This window comes from Rhinolophus ferrumequinum, chromosome 3, assembly GCF_004115265.2.
Source record: "Rhinolophus ferrumequinum isolate MPI-CBG mRhiFer1 chromosome 3, mRhiFer1_v1.p, whole genome shotgun sequence".
In the NCBI taxonomy this organism is placed as follows: Eukaryota; Metazoa; Chordata; class Mammalia; order Chiroptera; family Rhinolophidae; genus Rhinolophus; species Rhinolophus ferrumequinum.
This window is the reverse complement of record NC_046286.1, coordinates 73,844,511-73,871,997: the sequence shown is the minus strand read 5'-3', so window position 1 is coordinate 73,871,997 and position 27,487 is coordinate 73,844,511. Positions and strand designations below refer to the sequence as shown.

General features: G+C 33.7%; 1 protein-coding gene across 2 annotated transcripts in view; it reads right to left on the bottom strand.

The window, feature by feature from the left end:
- Window positions 1-2,073: 2,073 nt before the first annotated feature.
- RNF217 (ring finger protein 217) overlaps window positions 2,074-27,487 on the bottom strand; it is a 119,595-nt gene continuing 94,181 nt past the window's right edge. For both annotated transcript variants that reach the window (XM_033100960.1, XM_033100951.1), the window contains 3 exons: window positions 11,865-12,066; window positions 7,045-7,116; window positions 2,074-5,646 (listed from right to left, as the gene is read on the bottom strand). In XM_033100960.1, the coding sequence (XP_032956851.1) occupies window positions 5,573-5,646; window positions 7,045-7,116; window positions 11,865-12,066 (348 nt within the window). In that variant the 3' untranslated portion in view covers window positions 2,074-5,572. The remainder of the gene's footprint in view (window positions 5,647-7,044; window positions 7,117-11,864; window positions 12,067-27,487) is intronic.

Here is a 27,487-nt window from a genome sequence, read left to right as displayed (position 1 = left end):
AATAGACTCTCTGCTTCTTCGATTTGGATGAAGTCAAATAAAGTTCCAGCCTCACAACAGTGATGTACAACAGAAGCCCCACACACTGTTGGCTATGAAATGAGTATAGTTCTATCCTTAAAACCACAGTTACAAAAGAGTTCGACTGCATTTCGCTTTTAAAGGTTTGCATCATTGCTTTGTATCAAAAAGGTAACATTTCACAATTTTGAATATTCCCCAAATTTTGGAACTCTGATTTTATTCAGACCATATCTTAATGCTTCTATAAAATTACGTCAGTTTTATTAAAGTAATAATTGTAAACATACATATTAAAATGGGATTTTGGAACTTATTTTCCATAGGAGGAGGAAAATGTTACAATTAAGCTACAAAGATTTGAAAAACAAATACTCTCCAACTGGCTATTGGTAGTAGCTTTGATTTACTTTGTTTCTAGTCCATAGAATTTCTTTTATAGGTTTCATGAAATATAAAGATGTAGTTAAAACTTGCAGTAGAAATTAACTTAATATTTTAACAAACATTCCAACTAGGTTATTAGGCAACATTTATTAATTACTTGCTGTGTTTGAGCTCCTGATACCAATTTATAGGATTACTATAATTTCAGAAACTTGGCTACATTTTTCCAGGTATATTTTACTTGTTTTAAATTTTCAGCTTCAGATTACTCCCTCCAAATTTAAGGTGACCTATTAGCTAACACTGTTATTCTACTGTCTCCATCAAACTATATGTATTGTTTCCTTAATTCTGTCAGATTACTTAAATGGCACAAATATTTTAAAGTGCATTATTGAATTTTAAGGCTATATTTATAATAGGTGTTACCACAAAACAATAAAGCTGACCACAGGAAAACTTACTTTCAATAGTTGGGATAGATTTCAGCCACAAATATGAAAGGATGAACATACAATCCATGTTAAAGATTTACATTAATCCCTATGTGCAGCTTGCTTACAAAATTAAAATCTAAAATGGCTTTTGGCATGATTTTTTATTTTATTTTGGTACTTAATGAAGTATACCAATTAGTATTATTTAGGCCACTAACTTTTTAAAAAACAATTGTGAATTTAACAGACAGGACAAAGTCTAAGTAAAAACAATTGCATTTGTTTAACGAGGGAGGAGCGGGATCTATGTCTTGGCAGATGTACTCTAATTTGACAAAGACCAGGAAGGAATGCTGATGCTCTGCACATGCCAGAGTGAATTTTCGCCCTCTCCTGTCTCTCTTCTCTTTTAGTGAAGAGGAGCTAGAGTATTAAGGGAGTAGAGAAAAACGAGGTTGGGGAGGGTCACCAGGGATTGGAAGAGATTCCAGTAGTTCGAGGGTATTTTAAGAGAGCCATGGACCATATAGTTAGGTGGTAGGGTTGAAAAATAAAGGCTCACCAGGGCTCTTGGGACTCAAGAGATGGTGGGTGAGCGGCACGGGGCTTGGAATCTCCTGGCAGGCAGCACTGAATCCTGACACCACAGCAGAGAAAGTACAATTAATGATATCAGGTTGTAACCTGACTGGTGTTTAATTATCTTTCATTGTTTTCCTGTCTGTTCTACTTGAAGATACAATAGCACCTATCAGAAAATCAAGGTGGTGGCAACAGGATGTGGCTTGTACCAACAGTTTTGACCCCTCGCCTCTTGTTAATGCCTGATACAGCAGTTCTAGGGAACTGCTGGGATTCACTGTGAAATAAATGTTTCGTGTTATTCCACAACTTATGAAGCATCCCAACAAGACACCCAACCTTACATACAGTCTAATCTACTTTTCTATGAATAATTGTGGTCACTCATAATTGCCAACATATTGTTTCCTACTTTTCACAATGGCATAATTAAGTTCCTTTGTAGCGCAACATGCATGAACATGGATAGTGTTAAAAAAAAAAGTGACAAACATGATCAATTTATTTCATTTAAATCCCTCGAGGTTTTTTCTTTTTTTTTTTTTTTACTCAATCCAAATATCAATGCATCTTTCTCGGATATCTGATATACATCTCATTACATTTTATTTTTATTGGAATAGATGAATTTTCTTTTATACATTTTGGCAAGGTATGTATTTGGCTAATCAAGAAGGGGAAAGTATCCTGCAAAAGATGCTTTTCTTTAAAAGTTATGCACTTCTATATAGTCTTTCTTTTTCTCCAAGAAAAAGGTCTCAAATATACTATCTTCATGATTTCATTCACTGAAAATGCATTAAAATTTTATTACAAATATCTCATAAAAACCAAATTAAAAAACTATGGGAATGTTAACAAAAAGTGACAGCAATATATGTAAAGGATCTTCATTGATGCTTTATACTGGAGAAGTAAAAACAATCTTTATGTCCATTCAGTAGGGCACTAAACGAATAAATTAAAGTATAGCCCCACAATGGATATGTAGTAATTTAGAAAAGAATGAGGTAAATCTATTTGAACTGTTATGGAAAGGTGTCTACCAATATATAATAAAATGAAAAACAGGCACAGGACAGTAAGAATATTATTATATTTGTATAAAACTAACATACACACAGACACATACACGCACAAACACTTATTTGTATATTTGTAGAAAGTGTCTGGAAGGACACACACCAAACCATTAACAGTGGTTACCCCTAGAAAACAAGGGGTGGCTTAGGCAGAGAAATTTGTGTTTTATAATTCTAAATGGTTTGATTTTTTAAAAGAAGTATATATTAAATTTACAATAAAAACATATAAAAATGACAACCTTTGGATAGAAAGATATTTATTTTATGTGTACGCTTCATTCTCTAAAGTAGTTTTGAGAATTCATCTCAAAAGTTATTACTATTGTTTTACCTTCATGTTGGCACTAACATATAAATAATCCTTTTGTATTTTCTTCTTTCTTTTTAAGATCTTGACGACACTTAGTTAAAAAAAAAAAAAAAAGACAAATAATTAAGTCACCAACAGGGAAAGGCCTAATATGTAACACTTTAAGAGAAAAATGCATACATTAATTAAAAAAAATCTATGCCATAGAAAAGAACAATCCTGTGGAACACAGTGCATGTTAGCTCAAGCATTGATGAAACTGCTTTCACTGATAACAGATACCACTTTGTAACTGGAAAATTGGAACATTTCCAAATAATATAAAAATATCTCCTCAAGATAAGTTATTCAAAGAAAGGACTAAAAATCCCTGAGTAGGCCAAAGACAACAGATACAATAACCGAAGAAAATAGATTATCTAAGACTAGAGAGTATGTTATTTAGCCAGTTGGTATATATGTGTATGGCATATGTATTCATATGCACCTATGGGAATATTATATATGTATACATATATCATACATAAACATATGGATAATATATATAACATACATAATATTTTATGGAAATATTATTTATACATTCATATATATCATACATAAACATGTCCACTAGATTTAGAATCATCATATTCACATATTGTCAAAATAACACCTACATCTGGGAAAGACAAATTTATAAAAATTAAGCAATTTATGACAGAATTACATAGATTTAGGCTAGAAATTCTCAATCTCTCAGTTTTAATACTAGAGCACGTAGAATAGGCACTCGATAAATATTTGTTGAATGAATGGATGGATGGATGAATGGATGGAAAGATCATTTTGTGAAACTAGAACACATCCCTTTTTCTTCTATCATGTTATGCTTTAGAAATATCCATTCCAGAACCATAAATGGTACACCCTCCTCTACCTGTAAATAGTCTAGTCCAGAAGTATGCTATAGCTATTCTGAGTGTTTTCCAGAAAGAATGGAAGTGTGTTGGCTTGTTATCCTTTCAAGTAAACTTCACTATCATGGATTTTTTAGGTCAAATAAAAATGATAAATGTTCTTATATTCTGTAGCCCAAGACAAACTATCCATGTTAATGCATGTTTTATCACATAATGTATTTCAATTCAGACAAGGTTGCTGTCAAATAAATGCTACATCTATGCAGATAGCTAACTTTAAGGATTTGCAAACAAGTGAAAACTTTAGGCTTCTTAGGGGACTACTTCCTTTCTGCTGATGAGTTTTTGTGATGAAACAAAGGAAAAACATAACTTAGTTACTTGTCCCTTTTCTTACTTTTAAAGACTTCTCAGCTTGGTAAAACTTCCTGAAAATATTTCCTTCTTTTTTTTGTTTTGTTTGTTTGTTTCCTTCTCCAAAAGCAGTTTATATTTTAGATAAACCCACAAACACAAAAGTTTTGTTTTCAAATTATTCCTCCATAAGAAGATACCAGCACATTATTATGCATATAAGCAGTAAACATAAGAAAAATCCTTTAAAACTAGTATTTGTTTTTATGAAAAACTTGTAGACAAATTAAAAAGAGAGAAGAGGTAAGAAAATGGGGTAGTAAATAATATCACACCTTGACCTAAAGCAGAATTATCTGTAATTACAAATTGGTGAAAAATTAAGTAGAATAGGGATTTGTTTAAAGGTTTAAGCAGTTCTGTCTATAGCAAACTTGCTATTTAAATTAACTAATTTTGCCTGAAGGATTTATTCATATAGTGAAACATGTATGCCAAAACATAAGAAATCTGAGAAAAACTGAATGTTCAGGTCTTAAGTTTCCTAAAATCAGTCTATCAGTTTTGTCAGTTTATAAAGTTCCATGATCCTTGGGGTGACATTGCACATATTTTTTTCTCTCTCTCTCTTTCTGTGTGTGTGTGTGTGTGTGTGTGTGTTTGTGTGTTTGAGACAAAGAGAGCAAGAAATAGAAAGGGTCAACATTGAAATAGCCTGTTGTCTACATTGACTTTAATTTAGTACATTACCAAATTATGCCCACAAAGGAACCATCATCTTTAAATATGTCTATGAAAATGTGGAAAGAGTGTAGAGGCATGGAACTTGACAAGTACAAGGTTACTAGGCCAAGTTTTAATACAGATATTTATACACACACACACACATTTGCACCCCTACACATATACACTTCAGTAACTCATGATTCTTCTCATTAATTTAGTTTCATTAGTTCCCTTTTGGGCATTTAGATTTTAAACAATTACAGCATCTGAAGAATGAAGGAATTATATTGTTTGGGCCACAGATGAAACCAGGGACATACAGGGAGCCTTTATCTTCTGAAAAGTGGCGTTGCTTGTTGGTACAGGTGGGACTTCAGTTATTCACACCAAGTCTCACAAGATGGGCTAGAGGAGGGTTCAGATACAAAGATAATCCAAGCAATGCTCAGGAGAGGTATGCTCAGACAATTCTGAGGATAACTGGTTCTTAATGAAAATATCTTCCAAGACTCATTAAGGTCAGACTATGATACAGATGTTTATAGTGTATGAAAGTGACCAATTTTGTAAAGCAGCAATTTGTATAAGGACAGGGTACCATTTTGGGAGTGCACCGGCACTAGGGCATTGTGGCCTGCAGAGAACCCCGGTGAGACGAGATGGCAGAAGATTCCTCTCTGTGTTTTTCAAGATGCGACTCTCAGGCGGGTATACCATTCTGTATAGCTCCTACCCGAACCAGCTTAGTTAGATGAACTCATCTGCGTTTCACCAGTGCATACCTGTCCGTGATCGTTTTCTCTGTTTTTTACAAAGGCAATAGATAGGAAATACAAATAAACCTAGGGGTTAAAAAAAAAGAAAAAAGTTACACTAATTAGGAGGAGAGGCATTTAGGTTTATATAGTTGAACATTTTCCATTTTGCAAATGACTTACAAATAATCATTATTTAGCAACAAATGAAAATAAAAAGAGGGAAGATACCTGTTATGGAACGTATTTACTTCTACAAGATTTCATTCTTTATTATTTTTCTTTAGCTCTCTCCCCTTTTAAACAATCTCAGTGATACCCGTTTGAATATGGAATAATGTTTTCTATCAAAATATCAAATCTTCGGTTTAAGTCTTCTTTATTATCTCTAGTCATATCATTTGCACACTATGGAACTCACACTTCAGTTTCAGGCAGAGGAGTCCATTACTTAACAACATGGGCTGTGAGGCCACATGTCAGGTTTGATTCTCAGTTATACCACCTATGAAGAAGCCTGAATTTCCTCAACTGTAAAATGCAGATAATAATAGTATCTACTTTATAAAGTCCGACTCATTGTAAAAACTTAAATGTCAGTTACTTTATAATTCTATCTGTCCTACGCATTAAATTACTTGCTAAATAGAACTTTACATATGAAAAATTTATTTTATTTAGGAAAAAAACACACAAAAGAAATGCGATCTACTATGTGGAACAATTACATAGTATTTATAGCATTTAATTTAATATACTGTAAAGCAATGGTTTTTCTCAGTGTGTGGTCTCTGGACCAGCAGCATCAGCATTACCTGGGAACTTATTAGAACTATTAGAAATCCACGAACCCTGCCCCCATACTGAATCAGAAACTGTGGGGATGAAACAGCAACCTGTGCTTTAAACAGGCCTCCAGGTTATTCTAAAACATGCTAGAGTCTGAGAACCACTGTTTTTAAATATATATTTTAATATACTTGTATGGCTAAAACTGTACAAGTCACAGATACATTTTCTATTTGTCGGTTCTCAAGAATATGTTGGGTATGTGCTCTTATACACATCGAAGGTATCTTTTTCACCCAGGGCACCTTTCACTGGAACACACCAAACACCCAAGGGTGTACCAGAGCCTCTTTCCTTTGATGTTCCAATCCAAACTCAGAATTGGAAAATCTGGGTTTCTAGTCCACTGAACTCTTTCACTAAAATACCAGTTGTATTAATTTTGGTATTAAGAAGTGGTTAATAATGCATTATTAGATATGTGGATCAAAGTGTCTGAAAAAGTGTCACACGAATACATCCCATATGAAACACGTGCCTCTGAATCTCTAACTCATACACTAATTGCCTATCTAATGCAAGCACGGAACAGTATCATGGCCACTTAATAACAGACTCATATTATTCAATGTACACTCATATTGTCTCTATGGCACTCAAAGAATTCTAATCTCAGATATGTTAAGTGTTTCTTACCAATTACAACGGCGATGGCCCCTAGTGCTAATCCCAAGACCAGGATTAAAGGTGCAACGAATAATTTTCCAGCTGGAAAACAAAAGGCAAAACCATTTAAAGAGTCTTAAAACAAATTTACCCAACAATTTCAATAATGTTTTTAAATACCACAGTGTATGCTATTTTTTAAGAAGTCTGACTATAATTAAGGCAATATTTCTCTAAGGAAATATTTCAGGTGTAGAACAAATACACACATGTAAGTTTAGTAATTTAAGTCCTGGGCACATGAGTCAAACATCTCATAAATCATTTATCCTCTATAAGCAAAAAATTCCAAAGCCAGTGGATCACTTTATCTAACAGGACCATTCATCTTTATGCTTTTCCTTTAGATCTCTGCCATTTTCAATTTCCAAGATTCTGAAAGATTCAGACAGGAGCTACACATTCTGAGCTGTGTCTTGAAAATATAATTAGCTAGTAGGTACTACAGAGGGCTTTTGCCCAAGCCCACATCTGAAAACGTTATTTATTTATTTTCTGGGTCCAAAGAAAACTAACAATATGAACACCTAATAAACTGGGATAAATAAATGGGATGTTTCAGTACTATTGTTAGAGAAAACTTCCAATAAACATACAATATATTGAAGGTTATTCAAATGAATCATTTTAACAAATTTAAAAAGGACTTATAAGAAGGCTAAATAGTTATAAGGTTGCCAAATGGCATCTACTTGCCTTTTTTTCCCCCTAAATAAATAAATGAACATGATTATAATAAACTCTAATTCTATGCAAACATAGCACAGAGTTCACAATCGGAATGGCACTAACTTTGAGAGGCAGGCACTAGCACAAAAAAAGAGGCTGGTAGTTAATATCTTGTTATATAGTAATCTTGATCTATATACTTTGCAGTATATAGATCAAACTATATACTTTGATCTATATACTTGATCTATATAGCTGCAAAACCCAAACACAAGAGATGAGGAAGGAATGGAAGGACATTGCAGCAGAATCACACAGCTGTTAAGAAAAGACAAAGTAAACGAACAAACAAAACAAACAGACTCAAATATATAGAGAACAACCTGATGGTTGCCAGGTTGAAGGCCGGTTGAGGAGGCTGGGTGAAAAAGGTGAAGGGATTAAGAAGGGTATATTGGCAGTTACAAAATAGTCATGGGGATATAGTCAATAATATGGTAATAATTTATTTATGATGTCAGATTGGTACTAGCCTAATCAGGGGGAATCACTTCATAAATTATACAAATGTCTAACCACTATGTTCTACATCTGAAACTAATATAATAGTGAATGTCAATTGTAATTGAAAAAAAAATAATTAAAGAATAAACCCGCAATACCATTCTACAAATTAAGCACAGTAATTTGAATAACAAATTACATTAGAAAATAAAAAAAAAAAGAGAAAGAAACATAAAGGAGCCATTTGTTGGAAATTTGTCAGAAAAATGTTAACTTTTTTATCCTTAAGAAATGGTCTTTGTAAGCATTTGAAATCATGACCAGAAAAATAGAAAATACAGTTCTTAATATCTAACTTAAAAAAATTGCTATTCAATTGACACAATGTCTAGCCATGGGTTTTACTTATATTTTTCACCAATGACAGAATCCAATTAGTAATACTAAATCTCATTGAACAATTACATTTCATACATTCTTAAAGCTATGCATAAGTTTAAAATATATTGGCTCACATATTTTAAAATAATCTGTTTTTTCCTGTACACATAGCTCAGTATGTTTCCTTTTAAAATAATTATCAATATATTTTCATAATATTAACAAAATATTACTGCAAAGTAACAGCACTGATTTTTTTTTTTTTTTTCCAAACCTTACGTAGCTCAAAGACCCAGATACACACTTTCTCTCTTTGGGAAGTAATAAACTTATTCCAATCATGCAATCAATGTTCAATACATGTTTAAGTCTACTTTTGAAACTGTCTTTAGGGATTAAGTTTACACTAATATTTTATCATATCTATTTATCATATCCTGTTTATTTGAGTACTTAATTTTTTGTTCCTTTTTACTATTTTAAATTATACTTGCAAATAAACCATTGTCCTATCTAGATACACATTTTAAAATGCCCTTCACATTACTACCAAATTTCTTTGCAAGAGAATTGCAGAAAATTTCCAATTCATTTAATAGTATATGAAAGTGGAGCATTAACTTGACAAAAATATTTGCTGATCAATAATCCAAAAAAAATCTCATTGTATTTTAAATTATATCTCTACTAATAATATCGAATATTTTTAAACACATTTATTGGCTATTTGTATTTCTTCAATTCTGGTTTCAGACCTCGTCTTTTTTTTTTTTTTTTTTTTTTTTAATGAGTATTTATTATTGGAGGGGTATCCATTGCTTTTCTTCATATAAATTATTTGCCATCCAGAAATCAGTTAAAAGCCTACATTTTCTTTGCTAATAAATATTTTAATACTTTGAATATTTGCATGGAATAATATGAGAATGAAGCATTTTTCTTCAGTCAGTTTTATTCCCAATGCCATTCACTGAATAATCTGCCTACTACTCCTTACTAGGGTGATGCCCCCATGTCAGAGGCTGCTATTCATCTTTAAATCTCTGGTCTCCTATTGTCTAGGAGCAGAATCTGTAGCTGCACACATGGCCACATGGGATGCAGACCATATTTCGTATCCTCCAGCTGTAAGAGAAGAGCAGGCCCTTTCTCTGCCTCTGTCCAAGGATACCTGGCAGCCATAGTCCCAATCTGAGGGAGCAAACTGGGTTACATCCAAATGGACAGAGGGCAGGGGGGCTTTGCCATAATGCATCATCTCTCTTATATGGCAGGGAGAAAGTAACTTTGTGACTTACAGAGTAACCCCTTTTCCTGCCTTTTCTACAGATGGAGAGGTGGAGATCACTCCACTGGGAGTTACGGTCCAACAGGAGTTAGGGACAGCTGTGCTGGAGGTGGGAAAATATGTGTGGGAGAGAGAGCTTATCTTAAAGGCAGCTGTTCTCTACTTTGTCAGGTTTGTTCTGGAATACACACACATGGAGTAGAAAATAGGCTAAAAATACCCTTCCCCTCTTGCCATTTACAGAAAGCTGACCATAAAATTTTAAAATAAAAAGCAGAAGTACTATACAGAGAAGATATTTCCTTCCTGACAATGTCTATGGGCTGTCCATTCCACAGGCTGTTATGTAACTCGACTTTTTTAATGAACTGAGAAGAGGATTCTAGTGGCATCTAGGTAAACAGTGAGAGGACACAAAGAGAATTCATCCAAAATATTATTGGACAAATAGGGCAGGAAATAACTTTCCTTATTTAAGGATGCCTAAACAGAAAAAACAAAAAGGGGAAAGAAAGATGTTTAAATAAAAGATTACTTAAAATAAAAATGAAAGAAAACATCTTGCCAAAAAATGACATTGAAGTAGGAAAGAAAATAACCAACAATGCAGAAAATTTAGGATTTTGTGTTTTAAGGTTGCTCTCTATATGTAAGGACTTACAAATAGGTTACAGCTCATAACTTAATTTACAGTTAGTTTTCTCATGGTAGTACTGTTATAGATAGCTATCCCTCCAAAATCTATTTATCTAATATGTAAATATTGGTTATATAATTACAATGGGTAGCACGACAAACAAATAAACAGAAAACAAACATTGAAAATCATTAAAACTGATCTTGACTATATGAAATGCTGTTGGCTATGGAAAATTATGTTTAAAGTTCAATAAGGATATTTATATAGATCATACAAGATTTTAGAAAATGATGGCACTGGTTTCCATAAGTTCAAGTGAATTTTAAAATATATGTTCTGTCTTTTACCTAATAAAATGTATCATTTGTTCTGATTAACCATCATATCATTCTACAGAGGGGAATGGTTCGCAATAGCAATAAAGTGATGGAGGGCCAGAGAGACACAAATAAATGTTTATGAAGTAACTAGGCAAAAGTAGGTGGAAAAGTGGAAACGTGGAAGATGTTAACAAGTATTGCATTTGCATGGGATAGACTGCCTGAGAAAGAAATAACGGACTTCTTCATGATGAAAAGAGAGGAAGAAATCTCACAGTGGGTACATTCCAGAGAAGTAGTGAGGTATTGGAAGAACTATTAAATCAGAAGAACAATGAATCCCAGAAAGGAGGTGGCATTGGGCTAAAGTAGGAATCTGTGTTATGCTTCATATTTGTATATGAGACTGTGTATTGCTGAGTATGAAGAGGGATATTTAAACTTGGGTTTGTATGTAATGAGGATATTTGATACTCATTTCATTAACTGTGAGTTATTAATATTAACTATTAATACAATAGAAAAATATATACAATGACTTATCAACTATATAGATACGATAGAACTCCGTTACGGAGGCTCTGAAACATAATGGATTTTTTTTGCATTGGACTGTATGTCCTCCATGAATGAATAGAGGATATGTGGAAGATTTGCTGCTAGGTATTGTCAATATAAAAATAAATGTGACATTGTTTCTTTCAACAAGTGGCTTACAATATGGTTTCAGAAATTTAAAAGACTAATAACTTCACATTTCTGCAGTATAATGAATAATTTGTTTTTCGAATAAAATCTGCTTGCTCATGTAAGTAACGTCCTGCTAACAAACTTAAATTTTTAATTTTAATCTTCTTCCTGTTTGGGGGTGAAGGCCCCACTAGAATACCTGGCAGGTGCTCAGAATTATCATAGCTATTACATTTCTAAGTTCTAGCATCTCTGCTTACTTCCCAGGGAAAAGTCCTGGAAGCCATGGGATACTCACCACAGACCGACCCTCGCACTAATCTCCTTAGATGAGGTCTCTCTGGGAGGTAGCGATATTTGCATCCAAATATACTGAGGTTTGATGTGTGGTCTCCAAAGAAACGGAGCTGGCGGTATCTCTCCCCACATCGATAACAAAAGTTAGTGTTACATTGTGAACAGGTCATATGGTCACATCCTTCAGTCCTCTGGATGTGGATCTGTATCAGCAAAAGAGAGAAAGAGAAAGAAAGGTTATTAAAATTTTAAAAAGTAAAATCTAGCAAGTGTTATGGAACAACACTTACAAGTTTCTGCAAAAAAAAAAAGCCTTTCACTGTTTTCCTGAGGCTGTCAATTTACTTATAATCACATTCTCCAAGATCATATTTGTATCAAATACTTCCTGTGTACAAAGCTCAATAACATTTCAGGTACAATGTTGGCTGATTTTGACCAATATATAATCAATCACATCCCAAAGAAAACCCACATATCTTTCTAGACAAACACCTAACTCAATGGTAAGGAGGAAATTTAAAATGCTGTGAAAGTATATTTTGTTTATGCTACGATCAGCAAGAACAATGTGACTTGGGGAGTAAGAGGAGGTAAAGAGTATTCCTTAAAAGTAAGGATTATGTACATTTTTTGTGAATAAACATTAAGGAACAGAAAGCTCTTTTTGTGGAATAAAACAATAGCAGCTATAAGTGTATTCACAATGTCATGTTAATTTCACAATGCCAACTCTAATACCATTTGTGAATATGTTTATAGACTTGTTTGCATCATGTCATCTAGGCAACTAAATATTTTCCTCTAATGCTGCAGTTAAGTTACATGTAAATATAGTTTCATCCATAATGTAACAAAGAATTTATTCTTAAATAGTACACCATAGACCCAATGTGATAGACACCGTCTCAAGCACCCAGGCCATGTTATAATCAAAATATTACTCTTTGAGATATAATGGATGCGTGACTCAGAATCCTCATAGACACTAATAAATCGATGCCATCTTTCACTCAAATATGTGCACAATTTGTTAGTTGAGCACTTATGAAAGAAAACATATTATTTCATTAAAAAAGATTTGGTTATACTGCCCAACTCTCTTGTGATTAAAACAGGACCAACTAAAAAGAGTTTCCATTTCACTACAGAGGAGGCACCTACTACTTTAAAGTCACATGTCACTTATTCTTATACTTTTTATATATATGTATAGTATATAAAGTTCTTTGTTTAGAAAACTTATTTAAAATGCTCCCAATACGAGATTTGACTTTGCTTTGGGACTAATGTGTCAGTGAATGTTTTAATGCATTTGAGAACTTCACAATTAACAGGTGAGTTAAATCCTCCAGTGGTTGCTTGACTCTTCTCTGTTAGGCCTTGGCTACAGTCCACAACTGTACATATTTCATTTGAAATCACGCTTTCCTTCCCCGATACACAGTGTAGCTCCCTGAACTTTGGTGGTAGCGCAGTTATAATCATTTTTTCAAAAACTGGACAATGATTATGGAAAGAGCATAAAATCATTCAGGAAAAAGAGAATGTCTTAATGCGAAAAGAGAAATTAAAATATTGATAGATAAAGAAAATTATCCATTTCAAAATACAACCTTATTTTATAAGTTTTCAGAATAAAAAGTTTGAAGTGGCTAAATCCAAATCATATGCAGTATTTCAGTTTTAGTGATAAAAGAAATAAAATTTTAAACTTTCATTTAAATAAACAATATGAATTTTAAAAGGACTTTTGAGGTCACTTTTAAAACACCAAAAGATTAATCATATTAATGGATAAAGTTTCATTTCAGCAATACGTATATTTGTGAATCCATCCATCCGTCCGTCCGTCTGTCTGTCTGTCTGTCTGTCTGCCTGCCTGCCTGCCTGCCTGCCTACCTACCTATTATCTGACTATCAATCTACCTATCTGGAAAGCTTCTAGGTTATGGTGACACTATTGAAGCAGTAGTAACTAAACAGAGAGCAGCACATTATAGGCAGTGCAATGATTGGCACACAGTAGGCTCATAATATATGGTAAGTGAATGAGCCAAGGAAGAAAGCTAACTAAGTGTCTGGCAGGATGTTAGGTATTCAAAATCATTAGGTTGATTGTAGGTTAAATGTGCATTCCCTCCTAGTGACTGATTAATTCTTGGCAGGTAAGCCTCAGTCACATAGGGAGGATGAAAGAACCAGGGCTTTGACTTGAAGAAGCCCTGTGTTTAAATTCTGGCTCCGCTAGCTGCATAAAATGAAGTTACCTGACTTCTCCCAAGTCTCAATTTAGGTGATATTACTTAGGTGAGAATAAAAATGTGATAATATATGTAGAGTGCCTAACCCATTGTTTGGCACGTACTGAGTCAGATCAATGTAATATTGGTTCCCATTTATCCCTTGCCCTTTACTCACTGAAAAATGTGAGAAATAAAATACCTGGACAATGTAACTGCACACTCCCAGACTGACAGGTGGTCTCCTTTCTCACTTCTTCATATGGGTAATTCTTTGGCAGATGCTGGACTAGAGAGCACTTTCCTAGACAGACACGTGCTAGCTTGTGGTCAAGGGTTACTTACGAATTGTTATTTGGACAATACAAGCAAGACTTACTTTTCTTGCTATTGGAAAACTCATCCTTTTAAAATTACATTGAAATTTTGTTTTTCCTTTACCTGACAGTCTAGTCAGGGTGGATCCAGGGTGGATCCAAGTATTGTGGGGCCTGAAAGTTATCTAATTGGAGGGGCCTTCTTTTAGGAGAAGAATGTAAATTACAAACACAAATTAGACGCAAGGTCGAAAAAGGGACTTGTCTAGGTGAGGGTCTCTGAAGTGTAGGCTCTGTAGCTTCCTGGTAAATCTGCCCCGTGTCCAGCACTTCCCCTCTAGTGTGTTTCTGGGAATGATTTTGGAGACTGATTACTCTGCCCCATCCACTTGGCACAGTAGATGGCGTTCAGGAATAATGTCGGCCAAAGGTTCCTACTGGACCCGGAACCATGTCTGATCCACTACCACCTGAACACTAGGAGAAAACATGTTCAAAGAGAACTGCTGAGCACCAGAATAAAGGTTATTTCATCATACACTCAACTTTTGACTGTATATTGTATTTGATTTTAAAATGGAGACGATAAAGCTTAACATTTCCTGGTCACGTAGCAGTGTTGTGTTTGCCCTCTAAAGAGAAAATGACTGATATTTGCTCAGAGCCCGTTATGTGCCAAGCGTTGTACATACGTTAGCATCTTTCAGCCTCACAACCACATTGTGAGATTGGCAGTCTTACTCATAACCAGAGATCAGAAAAGTAATCTGTTGCAATGTATGCAGAAAGGATTTTGATTTATGTCTGTTTCTTTATTATGCTAAGCAGACTCTTATTATAAACTTAAAAATAAAACCAGAGGGTCAGTCATAGTTTTTGTTAACTGACAGCATAATTTTTGCACTTAGCAGACAGACAAACATGTCTGCTCTCCCGTACAAGGCAACTCTAAGTGTTTCTGCAGTGTTTTATTTCATGTTCTTCCTTTAAAACAATATCAAAAGGTTTTTTTTCTGACAGAAAGTGTGTTCTAATAAGGTAAACTTGTCACTGACAGTTCATTTGCTTTAAAATTCCATATACAATTTTCACTGTCATTTTACATCTCTGTGTAATATTGTTTCATTGGGTTCTAAAATCTTTGAGACAAATTAATTTTTTCATTTAAATCACGAAGACTGCATCTTACCGTCTCTCTTAACAGTGGTTCCTTATTTCTAAAACAATATTCTGAACACAGCAGGCAACTAGAATAGTTGGTCCAATAATATTTCTGCACAAGAAGTGATGAAATTCCAAGCTCTGACAATACTCTACAGTAACCTTGTACACTGCAGGATTACATAGTTCTATAGCTTAATTTGAATACTTTACATACATAAAGGCAATGATTTAATCATGAAAAAAATGATTTCATAATTAACCAGCTGTTAAATACACAGTGCTTCCTTTAATGCTACTGCAAATACATCTTGATTATATATAAGTATAACTTGATACTAACAGAGAAATGAACTGACACAACGCAAGTTAAGGTCCAACAGGAGACATTATTTTTCACATTTGCTAAGCAAGTTGTAATTTTGAACTCCTGACATCCAGGGGATAATAAATTTCATATGCTAAATGAGTTCTCTTGTGTATATCGTTAAATATCACATTTTAACAATCCCTCTTTGTTTATTTTTAAAATATCGAGCCTTAAAATGTAGGTTTAAATTATATTTACATAAATTTTATTTTATTTCTCAATGAAGCTGTTTTGATTTTTTATTATAGCTTTAAAACATTCATCAGTTTAGCTCTGCTTAAAAACAAATGAATCACTCAAGTGGCTGTGATTTAGAATCAAAATTCTGTTTTTACTTAAGAGATGGAGACAGAATAGGACCGAAGAGACATTCTTAATTCATTAGATTAAGCCGACTGCTCATAAACTTCAACTGTCATTTGGTTTGTTATTACTCACAGGGTTTATCTCTCTCCGTCTATAACAAATAAGGATTGTTAATACTGAAGGAGTTGAATATTGAAACTAAATGTTGCTTATACCTCTTTACACTTATAAGCCATGACATGAATGTTCAGCATATTCCAGATATTTAATAAGAGTTTTTGATACCAAGTCCACATTGTCATAGACAAAAATAAAAACATGGACCATTTTTGAGCCTATGCTATTCTTCATAGTATACATCAACACCTGTCATAATATATATATATATATATATATATATATATATATATATATATATATATATATATTTAGTACCTGTCTTCCTCAAGTTGTTTATATTTAGTTTAATAAAATGCGCACAAAGTATCTAAAAATAGAACTAGAATTCAGCTTTTTTATTTTCATACAGATTCTACTTAATCATAAGGAGAAAGAATAAATGAACTGCTAAATATCTAACCCATTGTATAATTAATTCAGTACGTATTCTGCCCACAAATATTTATCTCCACTTTCACCAAGAAAGGAAGGCTTATTTTATTCTTTAAGCAGGAAATGATAACTAAATTAACTATTATATATTATTGTCACCAAGAAATAATTTACTCTTTTTAAAAGTATTTTTTTATATGTGCGTGCCTTGGTGGCTTTTGATATCTGGAAGACTTGATTAAAAGCAAGTTATGAGGAAAGTTAAAAAAAAAAAAATCCCATGAGTAATGCTTAATTCTTTACTTAGCTCACTACACCAATTCTCCATAATGTACGGATTTTTTAAAAATGCAAACATATACACAAAGCCTTCAAAGATCTGATAAAAATATTATGAACCTAAAATTCTGTCCAACTATAAAAATTAATATATGGAGCAAAAATAAAACAGTTCCAGCGCTGCTAAGACTCCTCTGTACCTTTTCTGGGGACATAATTCAAGGAAGCACTTCATTAAGTGAACGTAAAATTCAAGGAAAGACAATGTTAGCACATACAAAAATGAATACTAAGAAATCTCAGAAAAAGCTGAAAAGCATTAAGTCCAATTTAGAATATGTACGGATTTTTTAAAAATGCAAACATATACACAAAGCCTTCAAAGATCTGATAAAAATATTATGAACCTAAAATTCTGTCCAACTATAAAAATTAATATATGGAGCAAAAATAAAACAGTTCCAGCGCTGCTAAGACTCCTCTGTACCTTTTCTGGGGACATAATTCAAGGAAGCACTTCATTAAGTGAACGTAAAATTCAAGGAAAGACAATGTTAGCACATACAAAAATGAATACTAAGAAATCTCAGAAAAAGCTGAAAAGCATTAAGTCCAATTTAGAATAGGAAGTCAGTTGGTTTTAAGAACATCTTTAAAAGATAACAATGGAATATACACCCAGCAATAAAATAACTCAGGAGCTAAATATTAAATAACATGGTAAATAAAATGGGTATGCCTACTCTCAGTAAGGAAAAAAGAAAAACAATGAGAACTTTCAGGAAAAGCAGAACAAAACTAATGGCATGTAAGTTCCAAATCTGAGGCGTAACCAAATATGGCATGATTGAGCAATTGAGAGTGAACAAGGATGCTAAGGGCACTTTCCCTAGAAGTTGTGATCTCACAGAAAAGGAAACATAATCTTAAGTTCCATAATTATATGTTCTTGATTATGTAAACACCCAACTGGGTTTTAAACATTAGAATCGTCCTTTAGAAAAAACAGAAGTATTAAATATTGTATTTTGTGAGTGTTATTTAATTTGACAATATATAAAGAAAGTTATAGCTTATAGAATATGGGAAATGGGAAGAAGCAAAAAGAATTGCAGGACGGCTAGATCTTCATATAGCATCTAAAATTGTTAGTGTATTGAACAGAAGATTAAGCACATTATTTAAAGGTAAAAGATAATCAAAAGAAGAATTAAAATCACCATCAAAAATTGGAAGGAGAAGAAAAAAAAATGGAGAGATAAGTGAATCCTCGTCTGTCACATCAAACTAAAAGTGGTTACCTCTATTAGACTATATTGTAAAACAGAACACAAATAACATGTTGATTTCAAAATTAGATGGTGTCCCCTGCTAGGTTAGCTTTTAAAAGCCAATACTCTGACAACTTTATTGTCCTGCAGTGTACTGGTTTTCTTTGTTACAGGAAATTTCCTACGGATTTCAAGTTAAGATTTATGATTGATGTATGATGACAGCAATTCTTGGAGAGGAGTATAGAGTACTGTCCTATTCTTATTCCTTGGGGTAGAGCTTACTACAAAGTAGCCCCTACTTTTCCTTCTTCTTTACCATACTGCCCTTGACCCTTTGGCCCCTGTCCTCAGAAATCTTCAGATACCAGTCTTCCCCTCCTTCACATTCATCTTCCCCTTTCCCTCTGTGACATTGCTTAGCATGTCAATAGTTCAGGTATCTCTCAATCCTAAGAAATCCTTCCTTTAATTCCACATAACCTTCTAGTCAATAATTACTCTCACCGTTCCATTTCTACAACGCTTCTTAAAAGAATACCCTGTACTCACTGCATTTATTCCTCCTCAGTTGACAGCAACCCCATGTTACCGAGACATCCAATACGCTATTTTTCTCCAGGAAACATTCACTCATTCATGCGCTCAAGAACTATTTATTTGTCCATTGATAAAATCTGACATGGCTCCTTTCCTTAAAGCTTGTTATCTAAGTTGTAGACAGACATTAATCAATTGTACAAATAAATATACGCTCATAAACTATGACAAATGCAATGAAGGAAAAAGACGAGGTGTGAAGAGAGTACTTAGTAGAAAGGGCTTGATTTGGTCTAAGGGTCAGAAGAGGCTTTTCTAGGGCAGTGACATTTGATCTGAGAAATGAAGGTCAAGTAGCAGTTCACCAGTTAACAGGACTCAGCGGTAGGGAGAGTATCCCCAGCACAGCATATTCATGGCACTGTATTCATGAAATGAGAAGCAACCTGCCCCAGCCCTGTCCCAGCATTTCTCACTCTACACTTTAAAACTCTCTAATTATCTGTATTCCTCCACTCAAACCCTCTATCTCCCGGTTGATAAGATCTAAAGGGGCCCAGATCATGTATACATTGTTTAATATTTTATTAAAGGCATTTGCATAGGTCCTGTCATATAGTGTGTTCTCAATAAATATGTATTAAAAGAAGAAATGAGTATTATCCATGACCTTTTAATTGCCAAATTCAAATTTTAAATTCTTATCTTATTGTATCCCTCAGTGTCATTTAATCAGTTGATCACTGTCTCCTTCTGACCTTTTATATACTCTTGCTTCAATGTCACCTCTTTTCCAGGTGCTCTTCTTATGTCTCTTAGGTTCCTATTTCTTCACCTATCCCTTAATTCCATCCATGGCTCAGCACTTTGCACATACTCTTTGGGTAATCTCTTCCACACTCAAATTGTTTCAACTTCCTTCCACTGGATCTCATTTCTTTTCTTTTCTTTTTTGTTTTCTTTTTTCTTCTCTTCTCTTCTCTTCTCTTCTCTTCTCTTCTCTTCTCTTCTCTTCTCTTCTCTTCTCTTCTCTTCTCTTCTCTTCTCTTCTCTTCTCTTCTCCTCTCTTCTCTTTTCTCTTCTCTGTCTCTCTGTCTCTTTTTTTTTTTATTAGTTTCAGGTGTACAAAACGTACTCTCACTTTTTAATTTCCACTGTGGTCCTGGCTCCTGAGCTACAGACTCATGTAACCTCTGTTTCCTGGTCATATATATACCTACCTACATGACTTAAAGCCATTTCAAAGTCAAATATGGAAAACCAAATTCATCACCATTCCACAGGCTGCTGGCCCAACAACAGCAAAATATAACTAGGTCCATCTTTATTATTTTATCTGCTTATGGTATCACCAGCCATTTAGACACCCAAGCTAGATATCTGGTGGTTATATTCTTCTTACTTCCCACACCCAACGAGTCACGAAAATCAGATAGTTTTAGGCCCAAGACATTTACCTAATCCTTCTTCTCTTCTCCAGTCATTTGACCACTTACTAGCTTAGCTCACACTGTCATAATTTCCTTCTAGATATCTACAACTACCTTTATATAATCAACAACCAACAAAATATAAATCTGATACCAGCATTCCCCTGCTTACAAATTTTCAGTCTGAAGAAAAAAAATCCAAGTTTCTTAACATTGCATGCAAAGCCAAGGCCTCTGTCTGCTTCTATAGCCCCACCTTTCACCACTTCCTTCTGTGAACCTTAGTCAAAGGGAACCACAAAGTACTTGTGGCTCTTGTACACAGCACAAATTTCCTGGCTCTGTGCCCTTGTATTTATAATTGTAATACTCCCCCTCCTGGATACCTTTCATCACCCCAAAAATCCATCCAATAATCCTCAACATTCCCCAAGATGAATGAAATGTCCCTTTCACCATGAACCCTCTTATAATACTATGCAAAGCACTACTGAAGTGTAACAGTGCTTTACCCTTCTCAGTGTAATGACTGTGTCTCAACTTCTATGATATTCATGAAAAAAAGGACTATGTTTTACAGAGCACATAATGGATTCTCACTAAAAGTCCATGTATGGAGGAAAGAAAAATGATATTTGATCATTCAACAACTATCTATTTAGCACTACACAGTGCCCAGCACTGCTCTAAATGCTAAAGCTACTTTAAGGATCAAAACAGATCAAAACCCTGCTCTCATGGCTGCAAAATATATCTATTACATTAAAGAGTGATAAAGAATATGGTGAAAAAAATAAAGCATATACGGGGCATTTTACCTGTTGAGGTAGGGGAAGGTGGTTACTGAGAAGCTGAATTTTGCTCAAAGACATGAAAGGCGGAGAGTTGGCCATGCAGATATCTGGAGAAATAATATTTCAGACAAAGAAAAGAGCAAAAACAGAGACTGAAAAGGGAACATGCCTGATGTTTCTGAAGCACTGCAAGGAGGGTAGTATAGCTGGAGGAGGATGAAGGAAGTAGAATATTGGGTCAGCCGAATAATGGGGTTGAGGGGTGTCCACAGTATGATGGCTCATATTGTCATTATAAGGACTAGCTTTTGCTCTGTGTGAGATGGGAGCCATGGGAGGTTTTGAGCATCAGGTGACATAATCTGCCTTATGTTTCACAGCTTTATTCTGGCTGCTGGGTTAAGAACACTGTGAAGATAAGAAAACAGTCAGGAGGCCATTGTAAAAATCTTAGAGAGAGAAAGATGATGATGGCCTGTGTCAGATTAGAGACAGTGGGAGTGCTGAGATGTGGTCAAATTCTCAATATATTTCTTTTTCTTATTATTTATTATTTTATTTTTTTAATTAAAGTTTATTGGGTGACAATTGTTAGTAAAGTTACATTGTCAGATGTACATATCTCAATGGTACAATCTACAAAACTTAATGACTGACGGATCTGGGATGTGAGAGAAAGTCTGGGATAATATAAATTCTTGACATGAGAAGCTGTAAGGTTGGAGTTGCCATTTACCGAGATGAAGAAAGTATGAGAAGAACTGCCTTGGAGAGAGGAAGATATACTCTTGTTGGAGAAGTCTATTAAGGCAAGTAAGACATTGAGCAGGCATCTGAATATATACCTTGCTCACAGTTCCCCCAAACCTTTATATTCTGACTATGGATTGCTGCCCAGCAAAATTGGTACCGTTTTGAATTCTGAGTTTGCTGTAGAAAGAAAAAAACAACTCTTAAAACTTGAAATGAAAATAAATAAACTGGCTAAGAAAGCTTTAGATTCTTTAGCAAAAGTGGCCCCATCTGCCTTCACATGGACAATGGACAGTTTTTTACTCAGTCAATCTCCTGTCTACACAGCTCACTGGATTTTATCCCTCACTGGCCTTCATCCCTCTCAGGAGACTACAACAAAGGCTCTCAATAAGGGCTCTCAGCTCCCTGGAGATGTTTCAGAGGCTGTGTGTGTGTGTGTGTGTGTGTGTGTGTGTGTGTGTGTGTGTGTGTGTGTGTGTGTGTGTGTGTGTGTGTGTGTGTGTGTGTTTTTTGGAGGGGGATGGTTGGCTGATGCTGGCATTTAGGGCTGTCCTACAATCCTTGGGATATCCTGCACAGTACAGAGTTAGGTTCTGTCCACAAAGGTCTCTAATACGTTAGACATTTCATACAGGGGAAATCTGTTTATAAATCTGAACATAGAACCTAACTCTATTTCACATATAAATGCAAAATAACGTTTGCATGGTTTAATAGATAATGGATTTTTCAGTTATATAACTACTACGTAAATTGAGAAGACTGATTGTATTCAGAATCAAACTCCATTTTGTATATAAGTGCAAAATATGTTTGCATAGCTTAATGTATATTGAATTTTCTAGCAATATAGCTACATGTATACATACATATGTATGCATACATATATAAACATACATATATACTTTATCCTCATTTCAAAATGTCAAATATAAAGAGTAGGTATTGATAATATTTAAGCTTCACTTCAAAGTTTCTTAAATTCAAATTTTTGTTAAATCCAAATTTATGCCTTATAAATAGGCTAAAAAATTTGACTGCTTCTTTGTATCTTTTAATGTCATGGTACCTGAGCTTTTACATGCTGAAATACATGTTATTTCATGATATTTCATTTATTTCGATTTTATATTATAATTAGGACAATCTACTGATAATTTAATGAAATGTTATATGCAGTCATATTATAAATTTAATCTCAGGATAGTAAACAAATATTAAAATGATTTCTCATAAAATTGGGGCATTGGATGCAATACACTTAATATCCTAGAAAGTATTTGCCACCACACTCTTACAACTCTTGGTCTAGACTTGATCAGACTGGAAGACTCTTCTTACAACTAAGGTCTAGACTTTGCCACACCACTTGATCAGACTTGATCAGACTCTTCTTACAACTAACATCTAGACTTTGCCACACGAAGAAACTAGTAGCAGTGATAAGCACTGCTCCAAATTTAGTGGTTTCAAGCAATCTAGAGAGTTAAAATGGGTAACCAGTCGTCAAGGAGAAGCTTTTTTGCCAGAATGGGTACTATTTGAAAGCAGTCATTGGACCCTGAATGTACTTTTCCAGTGGTGTGTGCAATGCTAGAGTATTGCAGGATTATCTATAAGATCCACCATTAATATTTCAAGTTCTTTCTTCAGCAACCATAGACGACATAGCTACAACTCAGATATACGAGTAAGAGCCCACAGACATAGCTTTTGTGCTCATTTTATGTAAACAGGGGCAAATTAGTCATTATCTCTGAAAATACATTTGTGCCCAAAGCATCCTATTGCAGGATTTAAGAGAATAAAATATCTGAAGGGAAATATCATAACAAGTAAGTCCTCTTAATTCTAAATTCACAAGAAATCACGAATGAACATAATTAACTTTCCTGCTTTTTGGTCCAGTTACTTAACCTCTCTGAAACTGTTACTACATCTTGAAATGGTGGTAATTACCCTTTCCTCACAACTTTCTTTTCACAATTAAATGAGACAACAAAAGTAACATACATACTACTAAGCCCTATCAATTTATTATTACTGTGAAAAACCTTAGAGTTGTACCAAAAGGCACTTAATAATTAAGATCTGGATGGCACATTGGAACTTAGCATCTTAGTATCACATCTAAGGATTTGATGAGACAACATATGTATAAAACTACAACAGAGACTAACACATCGTGATATCAGTATATGTTAGATATTATTATTGTTGTTGTTGTTGTTATTATTACTGTGCCAGCACAGCAAAGAAAGAGCATTATACAAAGGCATTTTCATGAATAAAATAAATATATATAGCATATCAGAATTCAGCACTTTCTATCTCCCTCCTTCCTTCCTTCCTTCTTTCCTTCATTCCTTCCTTCCTTCCTTCCTATCCTGTCACTTAGAAATAGGGAATATGTATGATGACGCTGAAATAAAATAAGTGACTTAATTACTCATGAATTCATAAATCACATTACATCTATAGTAGCCTATGAGATGTATAATTTCCTAATTATCTCTATTCAATGCCTTATAAAATGTCCTAAACAAATATGTGAGATTATTATCATTATTATTTTTAATTAAAATTTATTGGGGTAACAATGATTAGTAAAGTGACATAGGTTTCAGGTGTACAATTCTGTAATATACCATCTATATTTCACAAGAGGCCAGTTGCATGTAGTCTAGTTGGCTGTGACTGCATCTATACAATGTTACATAAAAGTTTATATAAATATTTCTCTTACATGAAAATAAGGAAGAAGATAATTTAGGGAAGGTATGTTTGAGGAATTCTCCTTTAATTTTCCAAATTAAAAACAAAATGCTAACCATCTTGAGAAATATTAACCCAACTTTGCTTTAGTAAGCCCAATATTCTGAGTAACATTTAACTTTTACCTAAGGAAAAAATATGTAACAGCCAAATCCTTAGAGGTGTGTAGGCAAATAGAGACGTTTAAGCAGCTCCAGAAAGCTGTAATGTTAGTCTTTCTGTTCCTTTGTTAGATTTTATTTATTTTTAATCATGAACTATTTCAAACATTTAACAAATTAAAGATAATAATGTAACAGGCACATATGGAGTCACCATTCACTTTTAATAATGTTAACATAATGCAATATTTGCTTCAGAAATATTTTTGAAGAAACAATGCTTCTTTATCTATTGTCTTTATACAATTGGTTATTAACTTTAACTTACTACTTGCTTTAAACTGGCCTGCCTCAAATTATCACATTAAAGGGCCTGATGGTGTGTCCACCTCTCTTTTGAAAGTACGCATGTTAAAAAATATATACTCACAGTGCAGAAATGTGGCTTTGGAAAAATGAGTTTTTAACAATTCAAAATTTTACAAAGGAAAAAGAAAATATGGCTAACAGTCAAAACCTGGTTAAGGTAAATAACACTAATTGACTAATACTAAACCTTTTGAGGAACAACCAGAAGATTGGATCATTAACCATTCTTACAAGTTCTCACCCATATTCTTGAAGGTTTCATAAATGTTTTTTTATCTTTAATAATGTTTATTATACTATTAGATAAGAATATTAGATATTTTTAATTCTTCTAAAATCTAAAATTTTCAGGGCTTTAGTAATATCCAGCTGGGGTTTTGCTACCACCTGACACACATTTATAAAAAAATTAAAATAAATATTTATTTAAAAATTTCCTTTAAACAGACTTTTAAAAAGTATGTGTTGAACAATAAATTACGTGTAGTAGCCAATTTCTGACAAAGTAACATTAAAAATAGATTACTTTGGTTTGGGCTTTTAATTTAGTTAGTGGTATGTCACCCTATCATTTAAAGAATCATAATGACTGTACACTTTAGAATACTTGAGTATTTGAAGCTTTTAAAACCATAAATTAAAAAGCAACGTTTGCACTTAAAAATGGTTAAGACAGTAATTTTGTGTTTTTTTAATTATAATAGGAAAAAAGCACTACTTGACTCCTGATATTGTTTCCAAAAAATTTCATTAAAAATTTAAATCTAAAGTGTACATTTGCTTAAAATTTGTTTACTTATCTGTTTTGTGTTGTGTAAGTTTATGTTTGTTAATTTTTAGGTGTGTATCTAACTTTTCATTTTCTTTGACTTAGCAATTTTTTTCTTATTAACTCAAAGTTTAGTATCTAATCTGTGCTATAAGACATAGTGTCAAAATAAATTTTTATGTGAAACTGAATGAATATTCTAATACCTCCAACACAATTTAAATCTTCTATTACTTTTGTCATGCGGGGTCTCTGGTCCCACTCCCCGCATAAGAACGCAGGATATGGTGAGGCCAAACAGGAACACCAACGGAGCCATGGATAGGGGAATCATACCACTATATTCTCGCTGACGTCTGGGCTGGAGATACAGGAAGCAGGAGCTACATGATCCGCAATCCGCAGTCTGCTTCTTTGCCACCCAACACACCCCACTTGCTAACTGCAATCCACGCTTCTCTGCCAATCAACAACCCCTTGCTAACTGCAATCCACTTGCTAACTGCACTTGCTAGTCACGATCCGCCATCCGCTTCTCTGCCTGCCTGCCAACCGACTAACCAACCAACCCCCTAGCATCACCACCGCAGTTATATTACTGGCAAATGGCTAACCGGTAACAGCTGATGGCCATCTACTGCCCGAGCTAGCACCTTTCCACGTGAGGCCGAGAGCTTGGAAACTGCTCTCTGGGACTCTGTCCCCCAAACTTTATTTAATTTAAAGTTAAACTGATCATGCATTAGATGCAATTTTGTGGCAACTATGTTCAAGAAAGACATTTTAAAATTAGCATATATTTTCTGCAAGTTAAGAATTTATATAAAAGAGAAACACATTTTTAAGATAAAAAGGGTGACTGATTAAGAAGCAGTGAGATTTAAACAAAAATGACTAAGTAAACTTGATTTTATTATGTTGCTATTAACTTTTCATAAGAATATCTTATGAATAAATAACTTCCTAAAGTATTTTATATTTTTACCTTAGTATAAAAAAATCACACATATATAAGTATCTTGATCATATTTGGGAGGAAAAAAATTAATACTCATCCTGGTTATTTGCCACAATTCAGTTATAAATAACAATTTTGATTTCTCAGCATAAATCTCTTTGTAATACTATACCATATATTAAATTGATCTTTCTACTTGAGAGAAAGGTTAAAAACTCATCACAGGAGAAATAACATTTATAAGCAAATGAAAGAAAAGTTGGTTTATTGATACTTGTAATACTAATTAAAATAATAAATAATAGATTATCAAACTTTGCTTGAATGGGCAAATATACATATGCAGGGTACAAAAGCATGATAATTTAACACTTACCAGGACAAGCACAGAATTTTCTTGAAAAATTAGCAACAACAAGAATAGGGAGCTCAGAAAAGATTATATGTATTAATTTAACATGTTTAGAAAAAAATTACAACTAAATGGGTAGGGGAGAATTATTTAATAAATACAAGTAGATTAGATGGTCTCAATTTGGAAAAATTAATTTAGGAAGCTAATGCATAATAAACATCAAAATAAGTTATGTGTGGGTTAAATAGTTAAAATATTTAGAAATTGAATAGTTGAAA